This window comes from Amblyomma maculatum, chromosome 8 (assembly GCF_055883805.1).
Source record: "Amblyomma maculatum isolate TAMU_Amacu chromosome 8, ASM5588380v1, whole genome shotgun sequence".
Taxonomy (NCBI): domain Eukaryota; kingdom Metazoa; phylum Arthropoda; class Arachnida; order Ixodida; family Ixodidae; genus Amblyomma; species Amblyomma maculatum.
This window is the reverse complement of record NC_139351.1, coordinates 70,780,695-70,807,395: the sequence shown is the minus strand read 5'-3', so window position 1 is coordinate 70,807,395 and position 26,701 is coordinate 70,780,695. Positions and strand designations below refer to the sequence as shown.

The following is a 26,701-nucleotide window of genomic DNA, read 5'->3' as shown; positions in this document are numbered from 1 at the left end:
ATCAGAGCACACAGTAAGGAAGTAACCTTTCAATGATAAATGGAAAGCAGCCTGCCAGGCTTTGCCTACCTAGAGAGGTAGTCAACATAATATTGAAGGCCTGGGAATGTCTTGTCCTCGAGCTCCCCGGAAAGAATGCTGCAGTGCAACAATAATGGTCTCAAAACTAATAAAGAAAAAGTAGAACAGCTGCAACAAATTCTGGTGTTCACAAGTACTAACATAAACATAAACATAAACATAAACATAAGTACAAGTTGACTAAAAAGACAAATTCCTGGCCCTCACCCTGCTACTCTATTAACAAGGCACAACTGTACTTAATTTCTATACATGAATTGCAAACAAAATGTTACCATCTTGTGCATAATATGAAGCAGAATCCTTGTTTCACATCTCACAAACACTGAGACTTCACTTTCCTGTTTGCCATCTTTAGATGGCTCGGGGTGATTTTTTTTCACATTGTTGCGGCAACAGACAGTGAGGAAAGCGAAATTCTGCTGCATATTGCTTAATCTGAGATCTAGTGCCCACAACGAGATGGTGACTCAGCAGCAGTCAGAGCGACAAGCACATCTGCGATGCCCACAGGAAACGACACGTGAGAATAGTCGAGCACAGTCTGGAGACCATAATTCACCAAACAAACTGCACTGGACAAACATAGCTCAAGGGAACTCGCCCCATGAAGCGAAGTAGAAATTGATACAACCCCAATCATCTACAGTGGACAAAGGAACAAAACTGACAGGAAAATAAAACAGAGAAACCCTGCAGAAATCAGCTGCGAGGGGGGCCAACGACGTTGGTGACTGACCTTGCCCAGAGGCGCAGGCAGCTCTCGTGCTCCCGGTGCGCGTGGTAGAGGAGGGCGGCAGCATGCGGGCGCCCGTGGCGCTTGAGGAACTGCGCACAGTCCGCCAGATCACAGCAGATGCTGCCGTTGCTCTGCAAGAACCCCAGCAGCTTGGAGTCCTCTCCGCAGAGCGCGTACACCTTGAGCAGGGCGCTGTTCACCTCCTGCATTTTCACAGGAGGCATCACTACAGTGGTCGACAGAGTTATTCGAGACAAACTACAGTTTCGAAGCAAGGGTTTGGGATAAAGGGGCCGAGGGACACTTCCCAATCAAGTTATGGCAATCATTAATCGACTAAGCTTGCTTCACAAGTACACTGTTACTGTTGGTGCTAAGATCCATAACAACCTCTTCATCCTGCTCTTGTGGTTATCTATGAAACAGCCTAGAGTCAAATGTTGAAGTTCATTGCATTGGTGGCTTTAAGCCTATTTTCAAAAGTATGATTCGGTTTGTTTTGTGGGGTTCAACACCTCAAAGTGACTCAGGCTATCAGAGAAACCATAGTTTAAGGTTTCGGAGTGGCAATGCAAATGCCCAAAATAGTCCTGTGCAGTTGGCTGTTCATAACTGGAGCTAGAAAAACAAAAAATTTGTACAAATCATGCGAAGCTTGAACGAGAGCCTCTTTCTATACATTTCATCTTGACAGGTCAAACACATCAGTTAAACTAGTAAGGAAATTCAAATTAAAGAAGTTTTCTGTATTGGAATGACAAGTAGGTGCACCCATGCTTGGTGCTTCAGATGCATGTGTTGAAAGCTGCCATCAAAATCTAAAAATAACAGCTATCAATTATGCTGAAGAATGCCATGTAGCAAAATACGAATGTAAGGAGAGGAGACCACGTAGACACACCACAACACATCAAAACTTTTCTAGTACATGTACTTCAATTTTGCTAAAATGAAATTTCTTTTTTGCTTCTATAAAATTATACTTAGGTTGCCACGTTAAACACTAGCAGTGTGAGTGTGGCTGATTACACGAGGGCATTGTTATGCCACTACATAGATGATATCCAGTTGATGATTGACACACGTCTGCTGCAGGAATCAAAGCACAGTCTATATGACAGAACCATGTGCAAAACACTGAATTACAGTCATTCTATTTTCTTTATTGTTGAGGTGTGAGGAGAGTTTGGAATGGAGGTCCCAGTCCCTCCACGCTCTGAGCCTAGAGCTAACACAGAAAACTACAAAATTAACTCCTTCCAAGTTAAACAGCACATTGCACAAAAAATTAAATAAGGTAGTATTCTTACACAGTCAGTGCCCACATATAGAAAGCATAAATTTTACATATAATAGGCAGATATTACTGAAGTTGGAAACGTAAACTGAGCATATGCAAAGCAGTTGACATACTTGTGCTAAAAGGAAATAAAAGAAGAAAGTACGCAACGGACAGTCCACAAAGCAGAATGAAGTAGAAGAGAGGAAGCACGAAGAAAAAAATTTGCAAACTTTACAACGATACGAAAGGTCCATAAGTATGTGTATTTCACAACAAAAAAAATTAAAGAGCACTACAGAATCTACATTAGAGTAATGCGAAAGCATGGATGCTGCTGTTGGTTGCTTCTGGTTGCTTCTAGTAGCTTAATTCACTTCTTGCTTGCCCATTTTAGCCTTTGGTACTTTCAAATTGCACGCCGATCCCTTCCAATGCCCTTTTTCGGCTCTACTTCCGGTTGCGAGATGCACATCCTCTACCTCCCATTAATTCACTTCTTGTTTACCCCTTTTAGTCTTTGATACTTTCAAATTGCACGCCAGTCCCTTCCTATGCCCTTTTTGTGGCTCTACTTTCGGTTACGTGACGTCACATTCTTGACATCATATCCACTACCGCACCCGTTTCTCTCTTTCCGCTTTCACTTCCACCTTCCTCCCTTCCCTTTCAGCACGGTTCAGGTGTGCACAGAACAAGTGTGGCAGATACTGCACCTTTCCTTTCCTGTGAACAAACTTATCCTAATTGATTACCTAATTAACTTATTGACCTAATTATTTTTTCTACAGCAACATTACGTCAGCCTCTATTGATTGACACAACTCATTAACCTCTACCACACTTCTCAATTACCCGAAACTGCTGCGGACACGATTTTGCGGACATCTGTGGACAGAAATCTGTGAACATAGCAAAGTAACTCGCTTAATAAAGATGATGAAAGAGGAAAGAGAAAGACAGCAACTGCATGAAATAAATTATGCCAAAATTAAATTGTGCTGCAAAGCTAAATTCAGAGAAGCTAGGATACAGATACAGTGATGCTTATTAAAATTAACTGATAGTCTGAGGCAGCAAGATGCACAGCACGTCCCTGCGTGTCACCAGTAGGGGAGAATGGGACATCACCTCAATGTCAGTTCAGCACAACTTTTTTTAAATCTGGCAATGAGAGCTAGAGTTAATCACCATAATCCCTATGCAATAGGCAGGACAGAACAAACTAAAAAAAAAACAGCTTCAGCTGAAGGAGGAAACATGCAAAAATTATTCTCATTAAAACCATGCACAGAACTAACACGTCATTGAAGGAAGCACGGGAACGTTACTGTACAACCTACTTCTCGGAAACTGAAATCGTTACACAATCTTTCAACATTTTAGTTGCAGCCGCATTTTTAGAGAGGCCACTAGTAGTAACCAACGTGGCAGGTAGGAGAGAGAGAGAGAGAAACTGAGTGACTGCGCAGTCCATGTGGCGATTGCAATGACCGCTGTGATGGTGAAAAATGACGAAGCCAGTCGGAGTATTTAGCAGCTCTGAGTACTAAATACATGGATATGCACTGCTGCCTTATCAATCCATCCATATGGAACAGAACGATGTCCTAGCATTTGGGTCAATCAGTGACTGGCAGTCTGGCCAATCAGCACGGCTCATTTCTCATGACAACATAAACGATGCCACTCCATTTTGATCAATCAATTCAACATGTTGAAAATGGTCTGTTGCAGCACCAATGACACTAACAATGTGTAAGCATGAGCCTACAAGGCTGCTGCTGAATAACCAACATGTCAAATGGGCTGGGTAGTCCTGACAAAGGATGTACGTGGGTGGACACTGGGCTTTACTCACCATTCTGCTGTCGGAGAAAAGCTGCCTCGAGGTTTCTAAGTAGGATGCAAGAAACTGCTGGCACCTGGCCACCTTGTCTTGATCACCATTGCACATCTGCACTACATCGTCGATGTCGTGCAGTTTGGGAGAGGACCTCGTGAATGTAGATGACGCTGCCAGTAGGTCGGGGTACAGGTTGATGAGCTGGAATGAGTGCCAAACATTGGCCACAATCACTGCACAGGGTTAATGGACGATGCACTCACACGTAGCAATCACCTTCGGTAACCATTTTTCTAAAAGACTTGCGGGAAAACGAAAAACAGACTGATTGCTATGGTGTGCTCCCCAATGCAAGGTGAAGACTAATGAAGAAACAACATCAATAACATTACTAGAAAATTGCTAGAAAAACGCACCCATTATCACTGCATTTTTAATGTACTCGTGCGCACTCGCATAAAAATGCAGTGCAAGAGCTACCTGCTTCTACAAAAGTGTCAATGGACTGTCCACCAATGTCTGCACCAAACTGTGACCCCCTCATCCCATTACTTCCAAGCAAGGTTCAGGTGTCCAACTTAAGTGAGGCAGTTGTGGAGGCTTTCCTTTCTGCATAACCTCTGTGTAACCTCCGCAAAATAAAAGCGGACAAAATGCTTAAAAGATGAGGAAGACATGGTTACTCCTTCAGCAGCTACCTTAACAAAGGCAGAATGCATGTAAACATGCTTGTGGGAAAAAAACACAGCTGAACAGGAAAGCACTGCTCAACAGAAGCACTTGTGGTCCTTGATTTAAAAAGAGATAAAGAAAAGCAGATGCCTGACAAAAGCCCTCATTAAACCCTCTGACTTAACAGTACTCATATAAACTGCATAGCTGTTTGCCCCAATGATTGTAACCTATATACAGTGTGCATTACCAGCAACCCCCTTCTCTCCCTTCTGTGGGCATGATAAAATGCAGAATCACAACAAAGTCTGAAATTTGCTGCAACGTGAAACAGCGACTCACCTCTCTGACATCCAAGCCACCCTCCTGGAACAGCTCTTCCGCCTCGGCAAACTGCAGGTTGGAGAACTCAATGAAACCCGCCTGGAGATGTATCCTCTGCAGCACCTGAAACCACACGAGAGACACACATGCTTTCATCACCTTTTTTTCCCTTAATGGTTTTAAACTACCTCAAAGTAGTTGTTACATCTTGTAGACGTGCCTGCACTGATAATTATATGCAGCGCTTTGAAATAAGACTAGGAGAACTTTCTCAATATGGACTTGGGCATAAGGGCTGCACGAAAAGCTACTTTTTCCCAGAAAATAGAATATAGAGCATGTTTAATGCATACGATGTTTGTGGGAACAAGGCACAAGCGCAATCAAACTGCAAGTTAAGATGAACTCGGCGAGTTAGAAGTGAAATTTTACAGTGCAGGGAGTACCCAGTGAACAGTTAAGAGTGGGACGCATATAAAAATGATGGCCTGATGAAATGCCAGGAGTACCTCTCAGCATTTTATTCTTCAGCTACGTCATCCCTACTTCATCTTCAAGAAAACATTGTGCACATCACATTTTTCCTGCAACTTTTTTTGGAGCCCCACTGGAGGAACCAGGGACCCATGAACTTGTGACAGAGTGACTAGTGAGGATGTCAAAGCTTTTCAAGACATGTTATTGGTCCTCTGAAGCGATTTGACTAGCAAGAAAAAATGATTAAGAAAGCCCAGTGGTTGTCGTACCTCTTTGTTTTGTTCGTGTGAAAGGCCCGTCTTGTTGGAGTGCCTGGCCAGCTCCAGTGCCTCAGTCACTTTCTCGTCAGCCAGCAGTGCTTGGACCTGCAAAAGCACAAAGCCATTACCGCACGGGTTACAACTGCCTTGCAATTACATTGGGTCCCTAGTGAGCTGAAGTTTAGCCTTTGCGGCAAAAGAACCGCACGATCAAAACCTCAACCTCAAGAATATCATATTAAGCACACCGAGCACTCAGATTTTCAGTTACTTATAAAGCGTCTCATTATTTGTAAAAATGAACTTCCATCAGTCTCCCCTTTCTCACAGTAGTAATAATTTTACTTGACTTCTACCCCTTTGATTAATTTTTTTCTTCATGGCATCCAACGCGACCACTCTGCATTTACTAGAGTGGCCACATATTAATGCCAAAAGCTTAAAATAATAAATGCAATAGGCATAAAAGACCCTTTTCACAAATGCGCTCTGTTTCATATAGTGTATACAATAATCTTCAGAAATATCTCATAAGAACTGTGAGAAATCAGAGCTTAATAATAAACATTTGTTGAAGGATATCACTTCGTTTTGTCTGTGTGATGAAAGTGTACATAGACAATAGTCTTGGAATTGCGGAGCTATGACAGACACCGTAGTGGAGGGTTCCGAAAACCACCTGGGGTTCTTGAACGTGCACTGAAATCGCACAGCAGACGGGTGCCTAGCTTTTTGCCTCCATTGAAAAGCAGGCCGTCGTGGCCGGGATTCGATCCCACATCCTTGGGCACCGTAGTCGAGTGCCCTAACCCCTGCACCACAACGGCAGGGCCCTCAAGACAATGGATGGCAAGAGATACTCCAAGTGGAGGTCAGATGTGAAGTGACACTAACCACACTTATTTGGCGGGAGTAGAGCACATGATCCTGTTGTACCATTGGCAATTCAACAATATAAAGTCATGCTCGCAACAATGTTAATCTTTGTCAGCGGTGCTACTATGCTTACCTGTAGCACAGCAAGGATTACCTTTCTTGTTGCCTAACAGTGACAATCCTTCAGTACAAATTATGCCTTATTGTGATAAGCTAAAGTGCGAGGGCAATGTCAAGCACAGGGCTCTGACTACATTAACGACACAAGCATGCAGTGGTCTATACAGCTATACAAATGTTTCGAAGTGTAAGTGAGTAGTAATGCCTCACACAAACTAAGCAAATTCAGGAGAAGGTTGTATGGTGCACATCTTCAACACAGGACCATGACCTGTGGGCATCCAGGTTCGCTGTTACACACGATGCAAGGTTTAAAAAACTGGGCCCAAATACATTAAGGCCCTGCCGGGCAGTAGAGCAGTGAGTGCCCATTACGGAGAGGAGCCACTCATCACCTGTGCCTCCCATGGAACGGGCTGCAGCATGAACAGGGTGTCCCGGCCAGCCAGGAGTAACTTGCCCTCAAAGTTGTCCAGGAAGGTGCCATTCACAAAGGGCACCCGCTGCTTGGGCTGCTGGTCAAAGATGCTGCAATGGAAATTAACGAAAAAACAGAGAGAGAGAAAAAAAAAAGATCAGCAACAGTCAAGCACAGAGCAGTCAGCCACATGCATCACTGGTAAGAGTGGTTCGGTTCGTTTTGTTTTGCATGGCTTAACATCCCAAAGCTGCGTCCGTTGCCTATGAGGGATACTGCAGTGGAGGGCTGAAGAAAATTTCGATCAACCAGGGATTCTTCAACGTGCACTCTCATTACTGCACACTACATACCTGCCATGGATGGGATCGAACCGGTGTCCTTGCGATTAGCAGTCGAGCGCCCTAACCACTGAGCTACTGCAGTGGGGTTCCCTGTCATGGTAAGAATGGGTGAATGAATACCTATTCTGATGCCATCCCAGGCTAAACTGGCCTAACGGTCTCTTCCCTCACTCACTCACTTCTCAACGTAAGAGCACTCTTACAGAAATGAGAATAACTTAGAGGGCAGATTTGCTGCTTTAATGCAGAATCATTACTACCGGCATTCTTGGACTTTGTGAGTGTGGCTCTGAAGCCTCCTTCGAGCAGCGGCAAACAAATAAAAAGAAATGCAGCTATTGGATTTAAGCACAAGCCGGGGCAGACAGATCAGTTTTGATGGCCATTGTGCTAGACCACAGTGCCATCTCTGTAGCCAGTTTCTTCGTGTGCTGTCATCGTCTTGATCGTAATCATCTCTTTTGAGAAAACTGCACTAGAGACCTCAATTAGGCCTCCTTCATTCTGATAAGCATAAAGCACACATTAAATAATTTGCTAAACGTGGCAGGATGTGTCAAAAGAGAGCTAAATGAAGCAAAACATAGCAAATGAGTGCTAATTCATGCTTCTGCATTTATATCTGTGCTTAAGCCATTCTTTTTCTGAACCACTGCTTAATTTTATCGAGGAAACTATAGTCTAAAACCTCTACTGTAGGTTTTTCTGTCATTACTGATTACTTCCACTAAATCTTGTAATCACGAAACATACTGTATTCTGACACAAATTGTCTTTTAAGTGTGCCATTTCTGTGGCCTCAGTTCAGATGAGGCTTGCATTAGGTTGTTTGCAGCATTTCGTGGAAGTACTTGTGATTTTCATTAGTTAACCTGGCCTTTCAATGCTCGTATGAGTGTTTTCCTAGTAATGCTTGTAAAGCACTGCATTGTTCCTGGCCACGAATTGAGTTTGCTAGGAAAATAGTTTGCTGTGGTGAAGAAAAGGGGCTCCCAGCAATCAAAATGTTGCATCCCAGAGTTGCGTCTTAGGTGAGCCTTACTGACACTAGGCGTTCTACTCTTAACCGCCATCCATATCTCAAAAGCACAACTCCCACAAAAGGCACAGTACATACCACGAGACGAGGCCTCAGAACAGATGAATTCCAATGACACATAATGAAGGATTATTCCTCACCCACGCATCACTGGACATCTCAGTGCCACTCAAAGCAGTGGTGTTGCCAGAAAAATTTATTGGGGGAGGGGGGGGGGGGGGGGGGGGAGGGTTATACGCCAGCAGTAAAAAACCTACAAAGAGGGGGATGCAGCAAGGAAAATGCAAAGCGCTGAAAATTTTGGGGGTGTTTTGACATTGAAACATCCCCCCTGGCTACGCCCCTGGCTCACAGTAAAAGTGCAGCTGCAGAAACGTTGCATTATCAAGACTACATCACAAATTCTGAAGCACCTATGATAGTATGCAATGCACAAAACATGTAGTACATGTGTGGATGACTGCAACACTAGGCTGCTTCAGAAAAAAGCAGTTGTGTAACTGTCTGGTTACTTGTCGGAAATGTTGAGATGCTTGAGAGAGCCTATGTGCACCATGTTTCTTTTCTCTCTCTCTTTTTTTTCTTTGCTTTCTTCCCTGTTTTCGTATGAATGTTTCCATGTGTTTTTAAAAAGAATGCTCCCAAATCACGAAGACTTGTTGAACCACCACCAACTCTGCAAGGTTCACCTGTAGACTGTGACGTAGTCCTCGGAGAGGCAGACCACATATGGGTGACCGTAGGCAACCGCAGAGACATTCGCTCCCCACGGCAGCGGTGGGCGCTGGGACACGCCCGAGCTCGTTGCAAAGATGCCCAAGTCGCTGGGCCCATTGAGGAGAAACTCATCCTGGGATTCCAAGGCGGACAAACCACAGGTGTCTCGCGTACATCCTACACACAAGCTAATCACAGCATAGTGAAGCTGATTGATGTCAAGCAACTGAGTAGAAACTAGAGTTAGCTGTGGCTAAGAGGGACATTGATAAAAGCTACATTGAATTATTTGTTGTTTGTTAAGATTCACTGTTTGGCTCTTTACGGTTACAGTGATCCTTGCGCAGCAAAAAAACAAAAAAAGGCACAATTATTACTGGCAAAAGTTGCAGCTTCACAATGGCACATTGTCATTGTTTGTTTCTTGGCAGAGAAACCAAGAAACAAGAAATATCGGCTCAGCTCTCAAATGAGGCTCTCTTGGACATTTCCAAACTCCACGAAGCTCAGAACCTTCCTTGGAGGCACCTTCCCTCTTTCCCCCTTTACGGTGAGATGCAAAGCCTCAACGCTGCTACGGGCACTTTCCCCAGACTAACCAATAATGTACGCTTTAGTTCAGCATGTCATTTCCCCGTTTCGTGCACATCCCCAAAACTAGTCCTTGCACAAACTAATGCAAACCTGATTTTAAGCAGTGAAGACAGGCAAAATTCTGCTAGTGGGCTTTTCCAAACATCACAATTTCACAAAGCAAGACGACACAGCTCTTGCTTGAAGAGCTGTGGCAGCCAAAAGTGCTGGTTTCATGGACGGACAGTATGAAACGCATTTTGTCAGGCTCAAGCAACGAACCGTGTACTCTAGCATTTGTTCAAGCATCATGGTTGGCCATCTTGTCGGTGTTAACCTGGGACCTGTAGCACAGGTTGGTAGCGAAATTTCTTAGGACCAATCACGGTCTGTGTTAGTTGCACAATTTACTCCTCGTGATCACAATACTCCCCTACACCTCACCATTCAGGCTTCCCATGAGCCTTGATTAACACAAGAAAAGCGTCACATTCGAGGGGAGGGCTCACATTACAGGTTGCATAGAATGAGCATGTGTGAATCGGAGCATCAGGAATGAAAAGATCAGAACCAGAATGAGAGGCTGCAATTAAGGCAGCAAAGATGTAACTTTTCCAGTTCCTTTCACTACTACTACATGAATAATGTATTGGGTCTTCAATGTGCTGTCTAGTAGCGCGAGTTTCTCAGCATTTTCTTAGCCCTCGGTATATGTGCCAAGTACTGCGCCAGTAGCTCAATGTTTCTGCCCCGCCACCAAACAGTACTTACATCTTCAATGCACTGGACAAATGCTCCAAATTGCTGACAAAGTCAACTTATGGATGCAGCATAATCTCAGCAAGTGTTTTCATGTAGCAGTGCACATAATTGAGGATCAAAGGCTCTTTCACGAGCTTTTTGTATCTCTCTAAAAAACAATGCTTAGCCTCAAGGCTTGAAGGTAGGCTAGTCGGTTCTTGTACAGCATAACTGAAATTCACACATAGTACAGGGGTAGGCATGCGCTTGGTTGATGTGCTTTGTTTTTCTTGTGTATCTTTCCATGTGCAATGGGACGTTAGTTGGTAGTAGGGTTGCTCATGTTGTGTCCTGCCCTGCACGCAAATTTCAATTATGCTGAATGCTTAGCATCTGCAAGACATCGCAAAGCATCGATGTTTTGTGAGACACTTGAATATCTAAGGTAACTAGCCTGTGTTAAGTAATGATGTGCATTTCTTTGCACACTGATTCAAAAGTAATAAAAAATCCAGTACAGAAACAGAAAAAAACAAACTGCCTATTCTTTGTTTCCTGATAACTTTTGAAACTATCAGAAAACAAGCGTTGACTGAGTAGCAAGCCTGACCTTGGAAATCCGCTTGATGAACGGTACGGTCAGCTCACTCTCGTAGGGCACCAGGTTCTGAATGTGGCCCGTACTGCAGCAAGCGACCAGGTACTGTGTCGAGGTCGCAACACAAATGTAGTCTCCATCCATGGCCTGCAAATAAAAACAGTTGGACTTTACCAAGAGGGTTGTATGAACTTTCGAGGACTGCACTCAGCTGAATGGTATCTCTTCTCTCTCTGACCCTCTTGTTTCTTTTTTCCCTAAAAATTCAACACTGACAAGATGAAAAAACAAACTATGATTTCAATGTAAAAACTAAGCTTTTTCATTCTGGACTGTTATTGAACTACCAGACTGCAAGATTCCTATAATACCTGAGAGTTCTTTTGAAGAATACAAGTTGGGATGTCCGTTTGCCTTCTATGAAGCCATGCATTCATGGGCAGAAGAAAAAGCTTTGTAGCCCTAGGTAAATTGTGCTCTAAGGGAAGCTCTCCTCTAGCTCTAGCCCAGATGCTGACAATAGCTGGGTGGCCATTCACGCGTAAAGAACAGCAACTTCGTCAGCATAAAATCATCATAGGGTTCTCGTATAATGGGTGAATATCAGTCACGGAGAAAAAACAAAAATTCACGAAAGGTGAATTGCCAAGTGCCCTCACCAATGCCAGGGGATGCTCGGATAAGGAGATGTCGCCCTGGTGGGTCACCTTGCTCTCTGTGACAGCATAGAGTTGCAGCTGTTTCCGCTTGGCTGCACACACCTGCACCAGAGAAGCGCCCCAATTGCACACCCCACAGCACTTCCCAAGTGGACAGAAACATAAACCAAAACTCAGGCCATCATTTGGCTCCAGAAATGTATAATGCTTACTGCCACCTTGTGCTTTCCGCACTTAGACTGTGCTGTACGACAGGTGGTGACTCAAAAGACCGTCTCCCACCTATGTGTCATAACCTAATTATGTCCGCAGCTATGTGCAGTTGTTATGAGTGAAGTCAAAACTCTGCTTGTATTTATTTTTTTTTAAAGTTTTACAGAGACAGTTGTTTGGGTAAACAGCGTTCCCTGCCAGCATCACATCGTACGCTGAAGCCAAAGATGTCAGCATTCACCAGGTGGCATAACAGAATGCTGGCCAGGCCAGTCTGGAATCCAGAGGGCATGGAAACGAGCTTGTGCATACCCTCCCTAATGCCTCACCCATATGTCATGAGATTTAGTTAGTGGCAGAAGCGCAATATAGTTTTTGGCACCGCTTCAAGCCAACCCCAATGGCCAAAAGGGAAAGAATAACAGATGGCTCTTGTCAAGTGTTTTAACTAAATCATAAGCTAGTTTAGCCCGGTAATGTGTTTCCTAAATGACAACATAGTTTGCTAGGCCACCAATTAAACTGCAGGGAATGATATTTGGTGCCACTCCCATTTCCGTCCCAGCAGTTCCAAGGTGCAAAAAACGAAATCTCCCAAAAGCAGCAAATTGCTGCACAAAATAAAACAAAAATTTAATAAAATGCACAATCAACTTGCAACAACTGCTCAGCCTCCAGAATTGCAAGAAGACCATACTTACTGTACAGTCAAAGGCCGGCACACCACAGTAAAGCCCAGTAAGATAACTATGCCCAGCACCCAAAAACAAATCATGCATCATCCTCAGTAAAGGTTGCGCACCTGAACGCAGAAAGGGTCGTGACGGGTGGGGTTCTCGTTGACACAAAATGCAGAGATGCCTTTCAACTTGGACAAAGGGGCGAGGATCTGCAAGACGGCAGTCAAAGCATGTGCATTAGTGACGAATATGCTATGTGCGCTTACCTGCATGCAGTACCGAACCTGTTTAATGCCACAAGTGAAAGTGCTAGTATGCCACAAGCAAAAAATGCAAAAGTTCATTAAAAATGAATAACAAAGCCAGCTTTCTACTCAACATGATTTCACGCTGCATGTTCATCATTAGGTGATACGAAATAATGAAGCTGAATGTGCTACAATACAATGCGTAGCAACACACAGAAAGTAGTGATATTTCAGAATCGTAATCATAATAATAAAATCCCCTCATTAGAAGACTTCTATTGAAGCTACATTTACATCATGAACCAAGCTGAATGGAAAAACTCTGGTTTAACTTCCATCCACTTAGGCTTTGCACTACTAACTATAAACAGAGCATAAGGACATTTTCGTCGTTTTCCATGGCTAGAATCTGACAGCCATGGTTGGAAAATTGTAAACGACACTGCCCTGTAGTAACACAACATGCTACTACTGTAGCATTCTTGTATGACCAGCCATAGAAAGGTCGCAGCGTCAGCAAAACTTCTGTAAGTAATCCGGCACTGTCGTGCAGAGAGGACTCACATCGAGGTCGACCATGTTAAGGCACATGAAGTTGCCATCGCTCAAGCAGAGGAGTCTCTCCAGTGCTGACATCGCCTTCAACGTCCGGACCGGCTTTTTCTGCAAGATGGAAAGAAGATGCTCTTATAATAATAATGAAACCGAAGAAAATGTGCAATAAAAGTGCACTTTCAGCACAAGAAATGAGGGCGGATGCCTAATTTTCCATGGTTTATCAAGTGGATTACCCCTCCAGATACAGAGGACTGAAAAGAAAAATCGCTTCTGCCAAGACAAATAAGTGAAGATGAAGTACTATAATGTGCATACATTTGAATTTAACTCTTACACTCAACTGCGACACGTTGCAGAGTGGGCACGGTAAAGAAGCGAAGGAACAGGCTGCTCATATGTTAGCACACTTTAAATTTTGAATGCTTCTCGCCGCCGCTCCTATGCCCTGCAGAGAAGTTAGCACACAAAAAAAAGCTGCTTCTGTATTTTGTCTTTACATGCATTTAGTATACAGTTACCATTACCGATGTACCAGGAGCCCACAAGCCACCAGTGCGCACACAGCTGCCGGATACCTGGCACCTTCACGTCAATCTGCACCTGTGCACTGGCTGTGTACGGACTTCTATTACTGCAATAACAGTAACACTGTATGCTAAAGGTGTCTAATGACCTGATCCTTTTGATACAATGTGATAGCCTGCGATCTCTCACCGTGCCAATGTACTTCTGCCTGGCCTTGCGGGCAGCAACTGTTCGTCGGCCATCGCACCAGCTGTGGTCCTCCAAGTCATACTGGATGAGGAAGCTGCAGACATGGAAGGAGATACACATACACAATGATGATGAAGATGATGGTCTAATATGACAACGTGACCACCGTTAGCATTCTGGCCAGCAAATAACTATACAGCCAGAGTCAAAAGTGAAGTAACATGCAGATTAAAATGGCAGTGCAGTTTCGGCAAGCATACCTCATGATCAAGGCTTCTCGAGTCGACATATCAAGCAGCAATTAGGAAGGAATCCACAACCTTCTGCACATGCCATGGCTTTGGCACTCTTGAGAAAAAATATGGCGGCAGAGGCAATCCATTCCATATTTCTGAACATTGCAGTTGTGAAGCAATTTTTACAGCCACAGCTGTTTTTGGAGCTGCTACCCCTCTATTCCATTTTTTACTTATTTATTCAGTACTGCAGACACAGGTTCAAGAAGAGTGGCAAGTACCACCTGGCCTTCTGAGGAAGTCCTCGTGTGCTCACAGCAGGTCACTTCGGCATGAGATAAACCTGTCTATTAACATACCAGCCCCTCACAAAACTTGATTTATCATAAGAGCCTACTAGCAAGACAGCAGCTAGTGCTAGTTTAGGCAGCGAAGAAAACAAGATGTGTACACCCGTGAGCAAAAGTGGTATACCCCACGGGAACCGCAACGATTGCATTTTTTTTTCAGTATAAAAAAATGTGCCACACAAAATTGCTTGGACAAGATGGAAATTCACAGAAGTGCACAAGTCTTCCTTGAAACTGGCCTACTGTATACTTAGTCTTACAGGCTTCCGCTATTCTCTGAAGTCAGTTAAATACAAGCCATCAATACTGTGTGAAATGCAAGCATAAACAGCCATCAAGATGAAATGCAAAGTTCAGCAAATGCCATAGCAACAAGTGGTTTGTGAGACATACCATAGTGCAGGGTCTCTCAAACTGAGTGCCGTAGAATCCTAGGGTTCCAAGTCATGCTTTTGATTCTCTGAACATCCTCGCATTTTCTTCAACTTCCTTATTTTGACAATAATTACACTGTAATTGCTTACAGCAAACTTCCCTATAAAGCCAGTCATTATATTTGGGGATTTTTCTTTTGTTTATTCAGTGGCGATGTGTTTACAGATATTGTCAGGCAAGAGGAGGTGGAAGACATGGAGGGCTCCTTGGCTCTCTTTTAAATCTGGTGGGTCTCTCCTAATGCTGAGGATACTGAGAACTCCTGCCATGATGCAGGTACTGGTTTAATTTAAACCATCCGGGGATAATTATTAACTTGTACTGAAATTTCAGCATACAAGTGCTCTTACAATTTGTTTCTATCAAAGTGCCAAAACCACTGTAATGGGTAAACTCACTTTCTGCCCAAAAAAGATGATAAAGCTTAGCCACTATGAACAACTTCTATGCACTGTTGATATGGGAACAAAAACATGGAAGCAGTAACTGTGGAGCTAGTTGTTTGTAAGCAGAAATTGATTCCAGTATTAATGAATTGTCTCCGTAGCTACCTATTAGGCTATTATGTCAATGCAAACTTCTGGGTAAATTATACTATTTTGGTTATCTTGGCTGAATTCCATGCTACTAACAGAACAGTTGTTGCTCGTCAAAATTTTTTATAGTCTTGCAGAAAGCATAGGGCTATAGAACTTGTGGATTTCAACTAAGAGATCAGCACTGCTTTCCTTTTTACCCTGTTATATGTTTCAAAGGCATCCACTCCATTTCACATTCCTCTAAATTATTTCAGCACAGGCTTTACAATGCTTCCTTACGACAGGTCAGGAAGCTGCAGCAAGCTTTCAATGTCCCACATCCTTTTACTAAGGTCCATTCTAGTGCAACTAAAAAAGTAACAAACTGTTTACAGGCAATTCAAAAGCTCCATGTGAAATCCATATTTCCCCAGCTACAAGCTTCCCCAACTTCCTATTTTCAGTGCTTCAGCCACAAACAGGAATGCAGAAAGTGCAAGAGGAAGCCCCATCACATGGTTTGATGGTGGATACGTGCTTCCCCTTGCTACCAAGTTTACTTCAAAGCTGCCAGGAGCACAGGTCTTTCTAATCATACGCACAAATTGACGACCGCCAGGATAGCTCTACTTACCCATCAGCTGTGCCAACATAAAGCGTCCTTCCACTGCATTCTAAACACGTGATCTGTTAAAAGAGAAAAGGGGGAATTGGTGCAGTTGATTTGCATAGAACAGTGAGGGAATCCTCTGCAACATGTTTTGCGCGTTTCATAATTCAAAGAAAGTAGACTAGACAAGAACCACAAAACTACACATTTATACCTGTTAGTAACTATGCAGTATAACAACAGGTGATTATCCGGCTTACGTGCTTGACACCCTAAATATTTTAAACTTGAGCATCACTATATGCACTGTGTAAACAGTTAGCACACAGTGTGTTGCAAAGCAGAAAAATTTTAGTATGATCATAGTTCACTTGTGTAAATCAGAATGCTTGCATCTGAGCGCTACAGCCCTTACGTACAAGCGCAGTTCCAGAGAAAAGTCCTACTTCCTTTGCCACTGTAGCAGCACAAAAAAGTTCCCTGTCTGCTGCGCACTAAAGATCATTAACAGGCCTTGCCTCAACATGCGAACACTCTCTGAAACTACAGTAACATCGCACAAATAACACAACGTTAAATTACCCTCCATACATAGTCATGTCATGATAGAAGTGACACAGTAGATAATAAACCTGCTATTTCTATGATAAGAAATGACTGCTTTTAAACGCTGCACATGCAGACACGTAGCCCGCCTGGGAATGCAAAATATGCTATTAATCACCACATCCCGCCCGTGAAAGCGCACCTAATAGAACAGTTCCATTAAAGTTACAAAGAGTTGGTGGTTCGAAAATGCCGGCCGGCGTGTGTTTAATACCTCGGTTATAGAAGCGCCCGTCGATACGCGCTCGCTCAGCGGAACCAAGTCGAAGGCCTTCAGACTCATCCTGAAGACAGTGACGGACGAAAGTTCATCGCGGCGACTTTGCCACACTTGTCTTCATTCAGATCACAGGGTCACTATGACTCCGAAGTTCTGAGCGAACCGATCAAATGTCGCCGCAACATTACATAGCCGCGATCATGTAGCAGTGCTGCGGAGACGACGGGTGGATCCACCCTCTTTCCTCCCCGCCGAAGCCGCTGTCAGCTCGTTTAGTGTGGCGCTGGCTCGAAACCACCGCAGCGATCTCCACATGCACTAGCGGCCACCAAATCGGCCGTTCAGCGGTGCGGAGTACTGCTTGTGCTGGCCGGTGCTATGAGCATCGACTACTTGACGTGCTCATGCACGGGAGATGGGGGCGAACACCGACCGCATACAGGATTCGGGGCGAGATTGTTTGGTTTGGTTTCAGGCCGGCCACCATGCGGCTTCCCGTGGACGGCTTCGCGGCTTCACGCCAAGCCAACGTAATCCGACTTCGAATGCGACCTTCGTTCTGTCTGAAGTCGACTCGAAGACAAGATCCAACTGAGCAAAGAGCGGGAAAGCAGGTGCACGGTTAGCACGGTGTACGGGCAGTTCGGGGATCGGTGCGGCGACTTGGTTAATGGACATTGTTCTTGGCTAATTTGGTTCAATACTTGTGTGCGAATGTATCACCATAGGCCTGTCCTGGCGATGAAAAGGGCGAACCCGTTCTCCAACGACGTCCCCGTGCAGTGCAAGTTTTATGTTTCAGAGAAAGAGGCGGACAAGAATTGCCAAACGCGGATGTCGGCAGTGCACTGTGAGTCGATGTCTACAGTCGGGACAGAGCACGCTGAATGTGTGCGTCAAACCGGCGCATATCAATTTTGAACGTGAACAGTGACGCCATATCTGCGTTTTTATGCTCACGAAATGTGGTGCGTCTAGCTTGTGCCTGCTGCTCATTTAGCTGTGAAACTACGGGGTGTTTTTGGTCATGTGTCCGCCAAACGCTTTTACTCTGCGTATCTCACTGACAGTCAACTGCGTAATATTTTAGCCTAATTTGGTTATCTCCAAAGCATGAGCTCTCTGAAAGTGTTGATCTGACCGCTCCACCAGAGAGCTCAGTGGTGAGAAAGGAATTGTAGAGCTCCCAGATTGGCTGAAAGAAATCGTTGTTCTGTTTATGAGGTTTAAAGTTCCAAAGCGACTCAAGCTACGAAAGACGCCGTAGTGGAGAGCTCCGGAAATTTCGACCACCTCGTGCACTAACATCGTACTGCACACCGGCGCCTTGCATTTCGTCTCCATCGAAAAGCGGCCGCCGTGGAGGAACAAATGAGAGTAAATCTGAATTCTGGGCTTGCGCGACACATTGAACATAAATGCAGGTTTCTTTTATAGTATTTGTTCGAAACTTTGGGTGTAAAGACAACGTGCGGCATTTTTGTTATTATGCACATATTATCAGAGTAACAGTTGCTGAGGTCGTGGTGTCAATTGCTTCCGCGATGACATAGAGACCTTTGCTCGCTGTAGAAGCTCAGAAATAGATTGGAATGCTCCCTGTGCAACTTTGTCCTTCCTTACAGCTAAAACCTTAAAAATGCTCTACTCTGGCTCGAACCAACACAATGGGACACTGAAACCAGACAGGGGAGGACAAGTGAACGGTACCACCCCGAGTAAGTGTACAGAATACTGGTGTTATTGATGAACGCATGTCTTTGGTACTTTTCCTGAAATATTTCTTTACCGCATCTCTGGTGCTTTAGATGGACACATGTAAAGTTCATTAAATTTAGTTTGATGATGCTTGTGAAAGTTTCTACCGATAACTTTAATAATCCTGTAAGCCAGTTTTTCTGCAAGGTTGCTTTCTGATCAAAAGGTCTTGTTTGTGTCCTTGTTCACATTTTTGTTTCCAGGTTAGGACAGCTGAGATCTTCAGCACTTTATAAACACTATTTTGTTCATCTTAGTAATAGCAGATTTGTCTGCTTATTAGCATGATCATTGAGCTTGTAATAACTCTCACATGTTGATTTACATGACACCTGTTCACACTGGTGTTATATATATGCTAGACATGCATAGTTTTATCTAAATTGCCCCAAAACATGCACTAGCTTGCTCTGTGCTCTTGCTATTATAGGTCTTTGAATTCCATGTAACATTATGTGTATCACATAAAAATTTCAATTTTGGTGTTTGTTCATTGCAAGAAAAATGAAACCAGCGCAATCTAAAGAGGACATATAAGGCACATCTTTCAATGGAGGCCAAGAGCAAGGTGCCCATGTTCTGTATGATGTCAGTGCACATTAAAGAACCCCACATAGTCGAAATTTTCCAAGCCCTCCACTACAGCCTCTTTCGTAGTTGCCAGGGACATCAAACCCCATAAACCACAGCAAGCCAAAAAACACATTTCCTGTGTATGTCTTGCTGTCATGATTTGGTTGCACTGGTTTTGTTTGGTATTTATCACATTTGTAATACCTCGCCATTGTTGACATTGTGGGAAACTGCTGTTTCTGTGCCGCCTTCTCTTAGTAAGTTTGATCACTTCTCCACAAAAGGTCCCTAGAGTTAACTACTTGAAATAATAATTCTCAGCTTTTTCATTGAAATAATGCAGTAAGTTTGCTTTGTGCTTTTCCCTTTAGCCATTGTGATCTATGTTTCATGTTCCTCACTTGCTCTCCTCATCTTTATTTCAGCAAACTTGCAGTCCAAGCCTTGCGTGTCGTGCCATCGGAAGTGTGTGGCTGTATCGGCATGTTCTTTCTGTGACCGGTCATCATGCGAGGACTGTACACGGCCCTGTGTGTCTTGTGAGAAGGTGTTCTGCCCCCTCTGCTCTGTGCTGAAGTGAGTGTGCTGTTCAAACAGGTTTTCTTTTCTTTTTTTTTTTTTTTTTGGAGGGGGGAGGGGGTGCACACTGCATTGTGTTCATTGTGCAGGGAGACCTCAACCTCATAAAGTTTGCAGGTCGAGTCTGTCATCAGTGTAAAAACAGTAAAAGAAACAAGAGAAGGAGAGTTTGTAGTACCATGCCGTACTACAGCTTTCTCATGCTTACGGCTCTTTCTGCGCTGTTTGTTTGTTTGTTTGTTTGCGTGTTTATCATGGACCACCGACTGGTCGAGGCTTCCGCTTAGCATCCCATAGCTGTCACATCAAATGTGATGCTCATGCTACGACAGCATACATTAATAGTGTCCTAGGCGATTCCTTTGAATGTATGTGTGCTGCTACAGTCTTCTGTGATAACATCAAGGCATCTACGGTGTAAGGTCATGGAGGTTCAGTTCATAAAGCTTTAAGAAAAAGAATCTGGGGAGTAACTGAATCAACAACCTCAAAGGAGTGCTTTTCATGTAATATACTTGCAGTTTCTGGAGTGCATTCAGCAGTAGCTTTTATGAACTGGTGGAAAAATGTTGATACCACAACATTTGTGAAATGTTGCCATTTCCTATCCTTATCTCGATAAAAGTTATACATGTTACAGGTGCTAGCAAAGAAGCCTTTTGGCTGTAATACTTTTCTGCTTCTCAAAGCCATTTGTGCCCATCCAAATTTTTTTTTGTGCAAGCAACTCCATGACTGAGTGTGTGCAATTGATCATGCTTTTGTCTGAATCTGTATTAAAGCAAGTTTTCCATAGTTGACAGTATGTGTACTTTGAAAGTCCTGGTCAGATGAAAGCAAGTGTGTTGGTGCTGTAAAGTATTCCTATAACTGCTTGACAATTTTTACGTTCTGATTGTACGCTGTTAACTAAATAGTAACTAGTAGAATCTCGGTGATACGAACTCGGCTGATACGAAATTCGGTGTGATACGAATTCATAAAATTCCCCGGCCGAATTGCATTGCGTTCAGTGGGCAAAAAATCGGATGTTCCGAACACTTTTTCTTTTCGCTACGGGTGATACGAACTTCAGTATCACGACCGGTCGAGGCCCACGCACACACGCACAGCGAGAAAAGCGTGCGCAGCGGCGCAGCACTGATAGCACGGATCACGCACACGCGCGCGAAAGAAGAAAAAAAAAAAATACAGCGAGGAAAAAACCGGCTTGGCAACCCGCGGCAGCAGCGAAGTTGGCGAAGAAGGCAGCGATATCTTGCCCCCCCCCCCCCCCCCCTCCCGCTCTCTCTTTCTCTCCCCTCCCCCCCGCATTTTTTTTTTTTATCTCGTTGTTGCTTTCTGCTACTGGTGTTGTGCGCACGGCCTTGCGGCCCTCTCCACATTTCTCCGCCGCCCCGCAGGCCACGCTCTTCCGATTTCCGGAGTCCCCGCTGCAGCGGCAACACGTTGCTTCGTGTTCTCGTTTGTTGAGGCTGACAACGCGTTGATAGCGCGTCGTTTTGTGATCATCTCAGCAACGCGAAAAGATACATCATACTACAATGTCACGGAAGAGAAAGGCGCTGACCTTTAAAGACAAATTGGAAATTTTAAATAAGGTGGACAAAGAGCCCAAGAAAAGGCGCACTGACATGGCCAAGGAGCTAGGCCTGCCGCTGTCAACGTTGTCAACGATCGTTGGTCAGCGCGACCAAATTATGCAGAATGTGCAGCACTTCGCGATGAATTCTAAAGAAGCCAAAACTGCCCACCATGTGAAGTTGGAAGAGGTTCTTCTAACGTGGTTCAGAGAGGTCACGGCGGCCGGCGTCAACATCGACGGAAAAGTGCTTCGTGAGAAGGCAGCGGACATCGCACTCACACTTGGAATTGATGATTTTCAGGCCTCCGGTGGATGGATTCACCGGTTCAAGGTGCGTCATAATCTTTCATACAAGACCGTTTGTGGCGAAGGAAAAAAGGTCGACGCCTCCGCTGTGGAAGACTGGATGACAACCACACTGCCGTCTTACATAGCGGGATATGAGGCACGTGATGTTTTTAATGTAGATGAAGCAGGGCTGTTTTACAATCTCCAGCCCGAAAAAAGTTTGTGCTTTAAAGGCGATGCCTGCCGGGGCGGACAAAAGAGCAAACAACGTATCACAGTTTTGTTTTGTTGCAACGCCGACGGATCGGAAAAGATGCCGCTGACAGTCATTGGCAAATATCAAAAGCCCCGATGCTTTAAGGCAGCCGGTCGATTGCCCTGCGTCTACAAGGCGAACAAAAAAGCATGGATGACGTCTTCTTTGTTTATGGAATTCGTCACGTACCTCGACCGCAAGATGTCTTGCCACAACAGAAAAATAGTTTTGCTGCTGGACCAGTGCACCGCCCATCCAAAACAAATGACACTACAGAGTGTTAAGGTGGTGTTCCTGCCCCCGAACGCAACAAGTCATTTGCAACCACTGGATGCTGGGATTATAAGGAATGTTAAGCACCATTTTAAAGCTTTGTTGGTGCGCCGCCTCCTCGCGAAGATTGAAAGGAAGGACGCGAATCTCCAGATCACTCTTCTGGACGCTGTGCATTTTCTTGCAATTGCCTGGGATCGCGTCGTTCCTACGACCATCGCCAATTGTTTCGCGAAGTGTGGGGTTTTCAAATCTGCTGTGGCTACTGCCTCGCAAGTGCCAGACCCGATTCCCATCGATGTCTGGAATCAACTTGACGTCGACTGTTGCGTCGACGATTTCGTCACCGCGGACGACGACCTCGCCACCTGTGGTCTCCGCACGGTTGAAGATATTGCGGAGGAAACGTCATCACAGCCTGGCATTCCATGCAGTGACGAAGATGACGACGACCAAAGCGTTGATGACCCACCGCCGACGGCAGCAGAAACGATGCACGCCATCGATGTTCTGCGGCGCGCCGTGACCTCCGAGTCTGTGCGGGAGAAGACAGCGGCCCAATTTTTCAGTTTTCAAAATTCTCTGTTATCAGATCTCGCGGAAAAAAAGGTGCAGAAGGATATACGCGATTTCTTTCAACGAAAATAAATATTTCGTACCTGTTGGAAGGCTTGAAAACGAATTTTGCTCGTTTTTTGGTGATACGAAATTTCGGGTGATACGAAAATTTTCGTCTCCCTTTGAATTTCGTATCACCGAGATTCTACTATCACTAGCACTACAATCAGCAGTGCCGTGCAATTACTATCTGTATATTCCAGTGTTTGTCTCTCATTAGCACGAAGTTCCTCACCGTGTATTCACAGCTGCTGACCACCCTGTCCTCACTCTGTTCTTTTTTGTTCTTTCATGCAGGTACAACCAGCACAAAGAATATGCTGTGTGCCTTTCTTGTGGAAGTTAGAGACTAGGAAGAGGAAAGAAGAAAAATTTTTAACGTTTTTATATATTGTGTAAATATGTTCAAATTTTTAAATGTCGCTTGAACTGTTGACAGCAGCGATGAAGAGTGTTAATGCCGGTGCACTATTACCAATGTTGGATCTTGCTATTTCTGCTTACTCTTGTTCCGGTATGCCTTGGACGTATGATGAGGCACTCAAGTCTTGTAGCCTGCGGGAGGACTCCATGTTGTAATGAATGTTTTACAGAGTGCATGATTTCCCTATACAAAATATGTACTTTGACGTTGCTGCTTGCTTTTTGAGTAAATTATTCTTGCAACAGGAGAAATGTGTGCGATTCTTCAGTTTGTGGTATGGTGACAAATTTCAAAGCACTATTATATACCTCACTTTTCTTAATGCTGCTCTAACAAAAGCAGCAGTGCTACGAGACTAACTGCATGCTTGTTATTCCCAAGTACCTTAGGTAGCTTGATGGCAGTGTAGCCAGAGTATCGCTATGCCAAACCGGAACTCACTACTCACTTGAAATGTGGCCATTTATGTTTAAAATACTGTTCCCTTCTTGCCCCCAGTGTCATTGCAATATTGTAGCCAACTGATTTTTCAGACACCTATAATTTGGGCTTGTGTGTAGGAATATATAGTATGGTCCACTTTTGAAGGGAACATGTGAACTCATGGCTGCTACACTTTGCTAAGCGTTGCTAGTTGCCGGTGGCAGCACTTTGCGAAGCACATAGGTCACGCTATAGCGCATTCACTTTAACAGTGGACTGTACCGTACTAGCAAGAGCTCAAGTGAAGAGACTAGCAGCAGAACTGCTTGTGAGTTCTGTCTGATGGTGCTTGCTGACTGTTGAGATATGTGTGGTGCACTCTAATGTGCTGACTGTTCGCCCATGCATTTCTATTGGACATGGCTTTTTTGATGGAAAAGCCGCTAGGAACCGCTCTTCACATCTGTGATGGCAGACTTTCTGGGCAAGTAAGTTAGCATGTGCGAATCATTTTTTTTTAATCAGTCTGTCTTGCAAGTTGCTGTACCAACATATACTCGACTTCCTCTAATATGGGAAAGTAACCTTGTATGAGCATAGAGGTACACAACTTGAAGTGTTTAGTAAGCAGCTATGATAGCATGACTCAAGTTCTGCAACACACCACTATGAATACATGCAACTCGCTCTCCTCCAAATGGATGCCACAGAGGCTTGTATAGCTATTACTGAAAAGTAAATTGATAAGGCTGTGCATGAAATATATGGCATATACTGTCCAAGAGATCTATTGCAAAGTACTATAACTAAAGGACACCTTTACTTTATGAACAGAGTGAAGTGAACATATTTATAATGATATTTGAAAGTTATGATTTTTAAACATTCAAATAACATACAGAACACCTTCAAGGTGAAAGAAACATTTATGTTATGACATAGTATTTATTAACACATTTTGTATAATGCTTGGTTTCAGTGTTAAACTAATGTTTATGGTGCATCATATGAAGCTGTCCGCTAATTTAAAACAACTTTATTTTATGACATTATTTAATGCTAACTCCTACCTGGTTCCCTGTCTCCTCTGCTAGAATATAGAATTTATGGCCAATGCACACTGACGCCCGACTACTGTGCCGGAGTACCCGGGTTCGAACCCAACCTCTGCGGCTGCGTTTCGATGGAGGCGAAACCAAGAGGCGTCCGTGTGCTGAGGGATGTCAGCGCACGTTAAAGATTCTCAGGTGGTCAAAATTGCTCCATAGCCCTCTACTACTGCTCCTCTTTCTCTCTTTCCAGTTGCACTCCCACCTTTCTTCCCTTAGGCGCGGTTGAGGTGTCCACAGAAAACAAGCGAGGCAGTTCCTACAAATGAATGTCGTTTTTTTTTTTTTTTTTTTTTGCTTGAAACAAACCACTCTGGGAGCACAATGTGGAACGCTTGATCATAAATAAGGCAGATGGTGGGTGTTCATATTGCGCACTGCCAGAAATATGGAGTGGCTGTGCAGCAGAAGAAAAATGGAGAATAAGGAAAAGCTGTGAAAAGAAGTAGTACAGAGACAAAAAGAACATGTTCCTAGTCATCTGAGGTGCTGCCACAGATGCAAACTGCTACTGTACACTGAAATATTAGATTTCTTTATCACCCTTGTTGCACAGATAGAAAACTTAGTGGGTCTCTTAGATTTCTCAAGAGGACAATGGCAAAAGCCCACCCTTCCTCTCCCATGACTTGCCTCTCATCATTTGCCTATTATCAGTGTTTGTTGCAGTGCTACATATAATTGTAATTGGTTTACAGTAAAGGAAAGGCGCAATATCTGTCACATTTTCTTCAAGTGTGTTTGGACCATTCTCCATCGTGCCTATCATGTGGTGTTCCTTGGTGCGTGTTCAAGTGTGGGATTGCAGATGGCAGGAACGCCTCTCCGTCAATGATATGGTTCAGGTGTCCACAGAACAAGTGTGACAGATACTGCACCTTTCCTTTCCTGTGAATCTATTATTTTGTAGCCAGAGCTACATGGGCGAAAGATTAATTCGTATACTGAGGAGGCACCAGAGCTTTTCCCCGTTGGGGAGGTGCAGGGGTAAGACGCCCGATTACTGCGCCGGAGTACCCGGGTTCGAACCCGACCTCGGCGGCTGCATCTCCTCTCAAAGGGAAGAGGCGTCCGTGTGCTGTCACAGGCTCCCCTTTCTCTCTTTCCACTTTCACTCCCACCTTCCTCCCTTCCCTTATGGTGCGGTTCAGGTGTCCACAGCAACAAGCGTGACAGATACTGCACCCTTCCCTTCCTCTGAACCAATTGTTATTACATGGGCCGCATAGTTTTCTGTGGACATATGAACCGAACTGCATACAGTCCCACTCTGACATTGTGTGTTGGTTTATAAGAAAGGCACAGTATCTGTCATAATAGTCCATACCGCTCTCTTTTCTTTTTCCGCTTTCACTCGCCATAGTATGCCCATATTTGGAATGGATGCGAAAGTGTGAAGCCTTCTGAGAACGAGAGTATGAGCTAGATTGTTTGACTTTTATGAGGTTACACTGGTTCTCACAGGCCCCGCCGGGTGGTGCAGTGGTAAGACGCCCGACCGCTGTGCCGGAGTACCCAGGTTCGAACCCGACCTCGGCGGCTGTGTTTCGATGGAGGCGAAACGAAAAGGCGTCCGTGTTCTGTGGGATGGTCAGCGCACGTTAATCATCCTCAAAATTACGTACCCCGCCGGGGTGGCGCAGTGGTTACAGCGCTCGACCACT

General features: G+C 44.3%; 2 protein-coding genes across 2 annotated transcripts in view; one reads left to right on the top strand and one right to left on the bottom strand.

The window, feature by feature from the left end:
• The window catches only part of LOC146181432 (transforming growth factor-beta receptor-associated protein 1 homolog), a 35,678-nt gene extending 18,033 nt beyond the window's left edge, over nucleotides 1-17,645 (bottom strand). The window contains exons 1-14 of the mRNA XM_084576466.1: nucleotides 17,146-17,645; nucleotides 16,350-16,402; nucleotides 14,177-14,270; nucleotides 13,469-13,567; nucleotides 12,779-12,865; nucleotides 11,764-11,865; nucleotides 11,117-11,251; nucleotides 9,165-9,325; nucleotides 7,070-7,202; nucleotides 5,688-5,783; nucleotides 4,960-5,064; nucleotides 3,961-4,146; nucleotides 821-1,023; nucleotides 70-138 (exon numbers count right to left, since the gene is read on the bottom strand). Coding sequence (XP_084432592.1) covers nucleotides 70-138; nucleotides 821-1,023; nucleotides 3,961-4,146; nucleotides 4,960-5,064; nucleotides 5,688-5,783; nucleotides 7,070-7,202; nucleotides 9,165-9,325; nucleotides 11,117-11,251; nucleotides 11,764-11,865; nucleotides 12,779-12,865; nucleotides 13,469-13,567; nucleotides 14,177-14,270; nucleotides 16,350-16,402; nucleotides 17,146-17,214 — 1,592 coding nt within the window. The 5' untranslated portion in view covers nucleotides 17,215-17,645. The remainder of the gene's footprint in view (nucleotides 1-69; nucleotides 139-820; nucleotides 1,024-3,960; nucleotides 4,147-4,959; nucleotides 5,065-5,687; nucleotides 5,784-7,069; nucleotides 7,203-9,164; nucleotides 9,326-11,116; nucleotides 11,252-11,763; nucleotides 11,866-12,778; nucleotides 12,866-13,468; nucleotides 13,568-14,176; nucleotides 14,271-16,349; nucleotides 16,403-17,145) is intronic.
• Nucleotides 17,646-17,726: 81 nt separating this feature from the next.
• Nucleotides 17,727-23,782, top strand: LOC146181431 (uncharacterized). The gene is made up of 4 exons (XM_084576467.1): nucleotides 17,727-18,001; nucleotides 18,777-18,869; nucleotides 19,908-20,058; nucleotides 23,379-23,782. Exons 1-4 carry the CDS (start codon nucleotides 17,866-17,868, stop codon nucleotides 23,425-23,427), a joined length of 429 nt encoding a protein of 142 aa, XP_084432593.1. The 5' UTR covers nucleotides 17,727-17,865; the 3' UTR covers nucleotides 23,428-23,782.
• The last annotated feature ends 2,919 nt before the right edge of the window (nucleotides 23,783-26,701 follow it).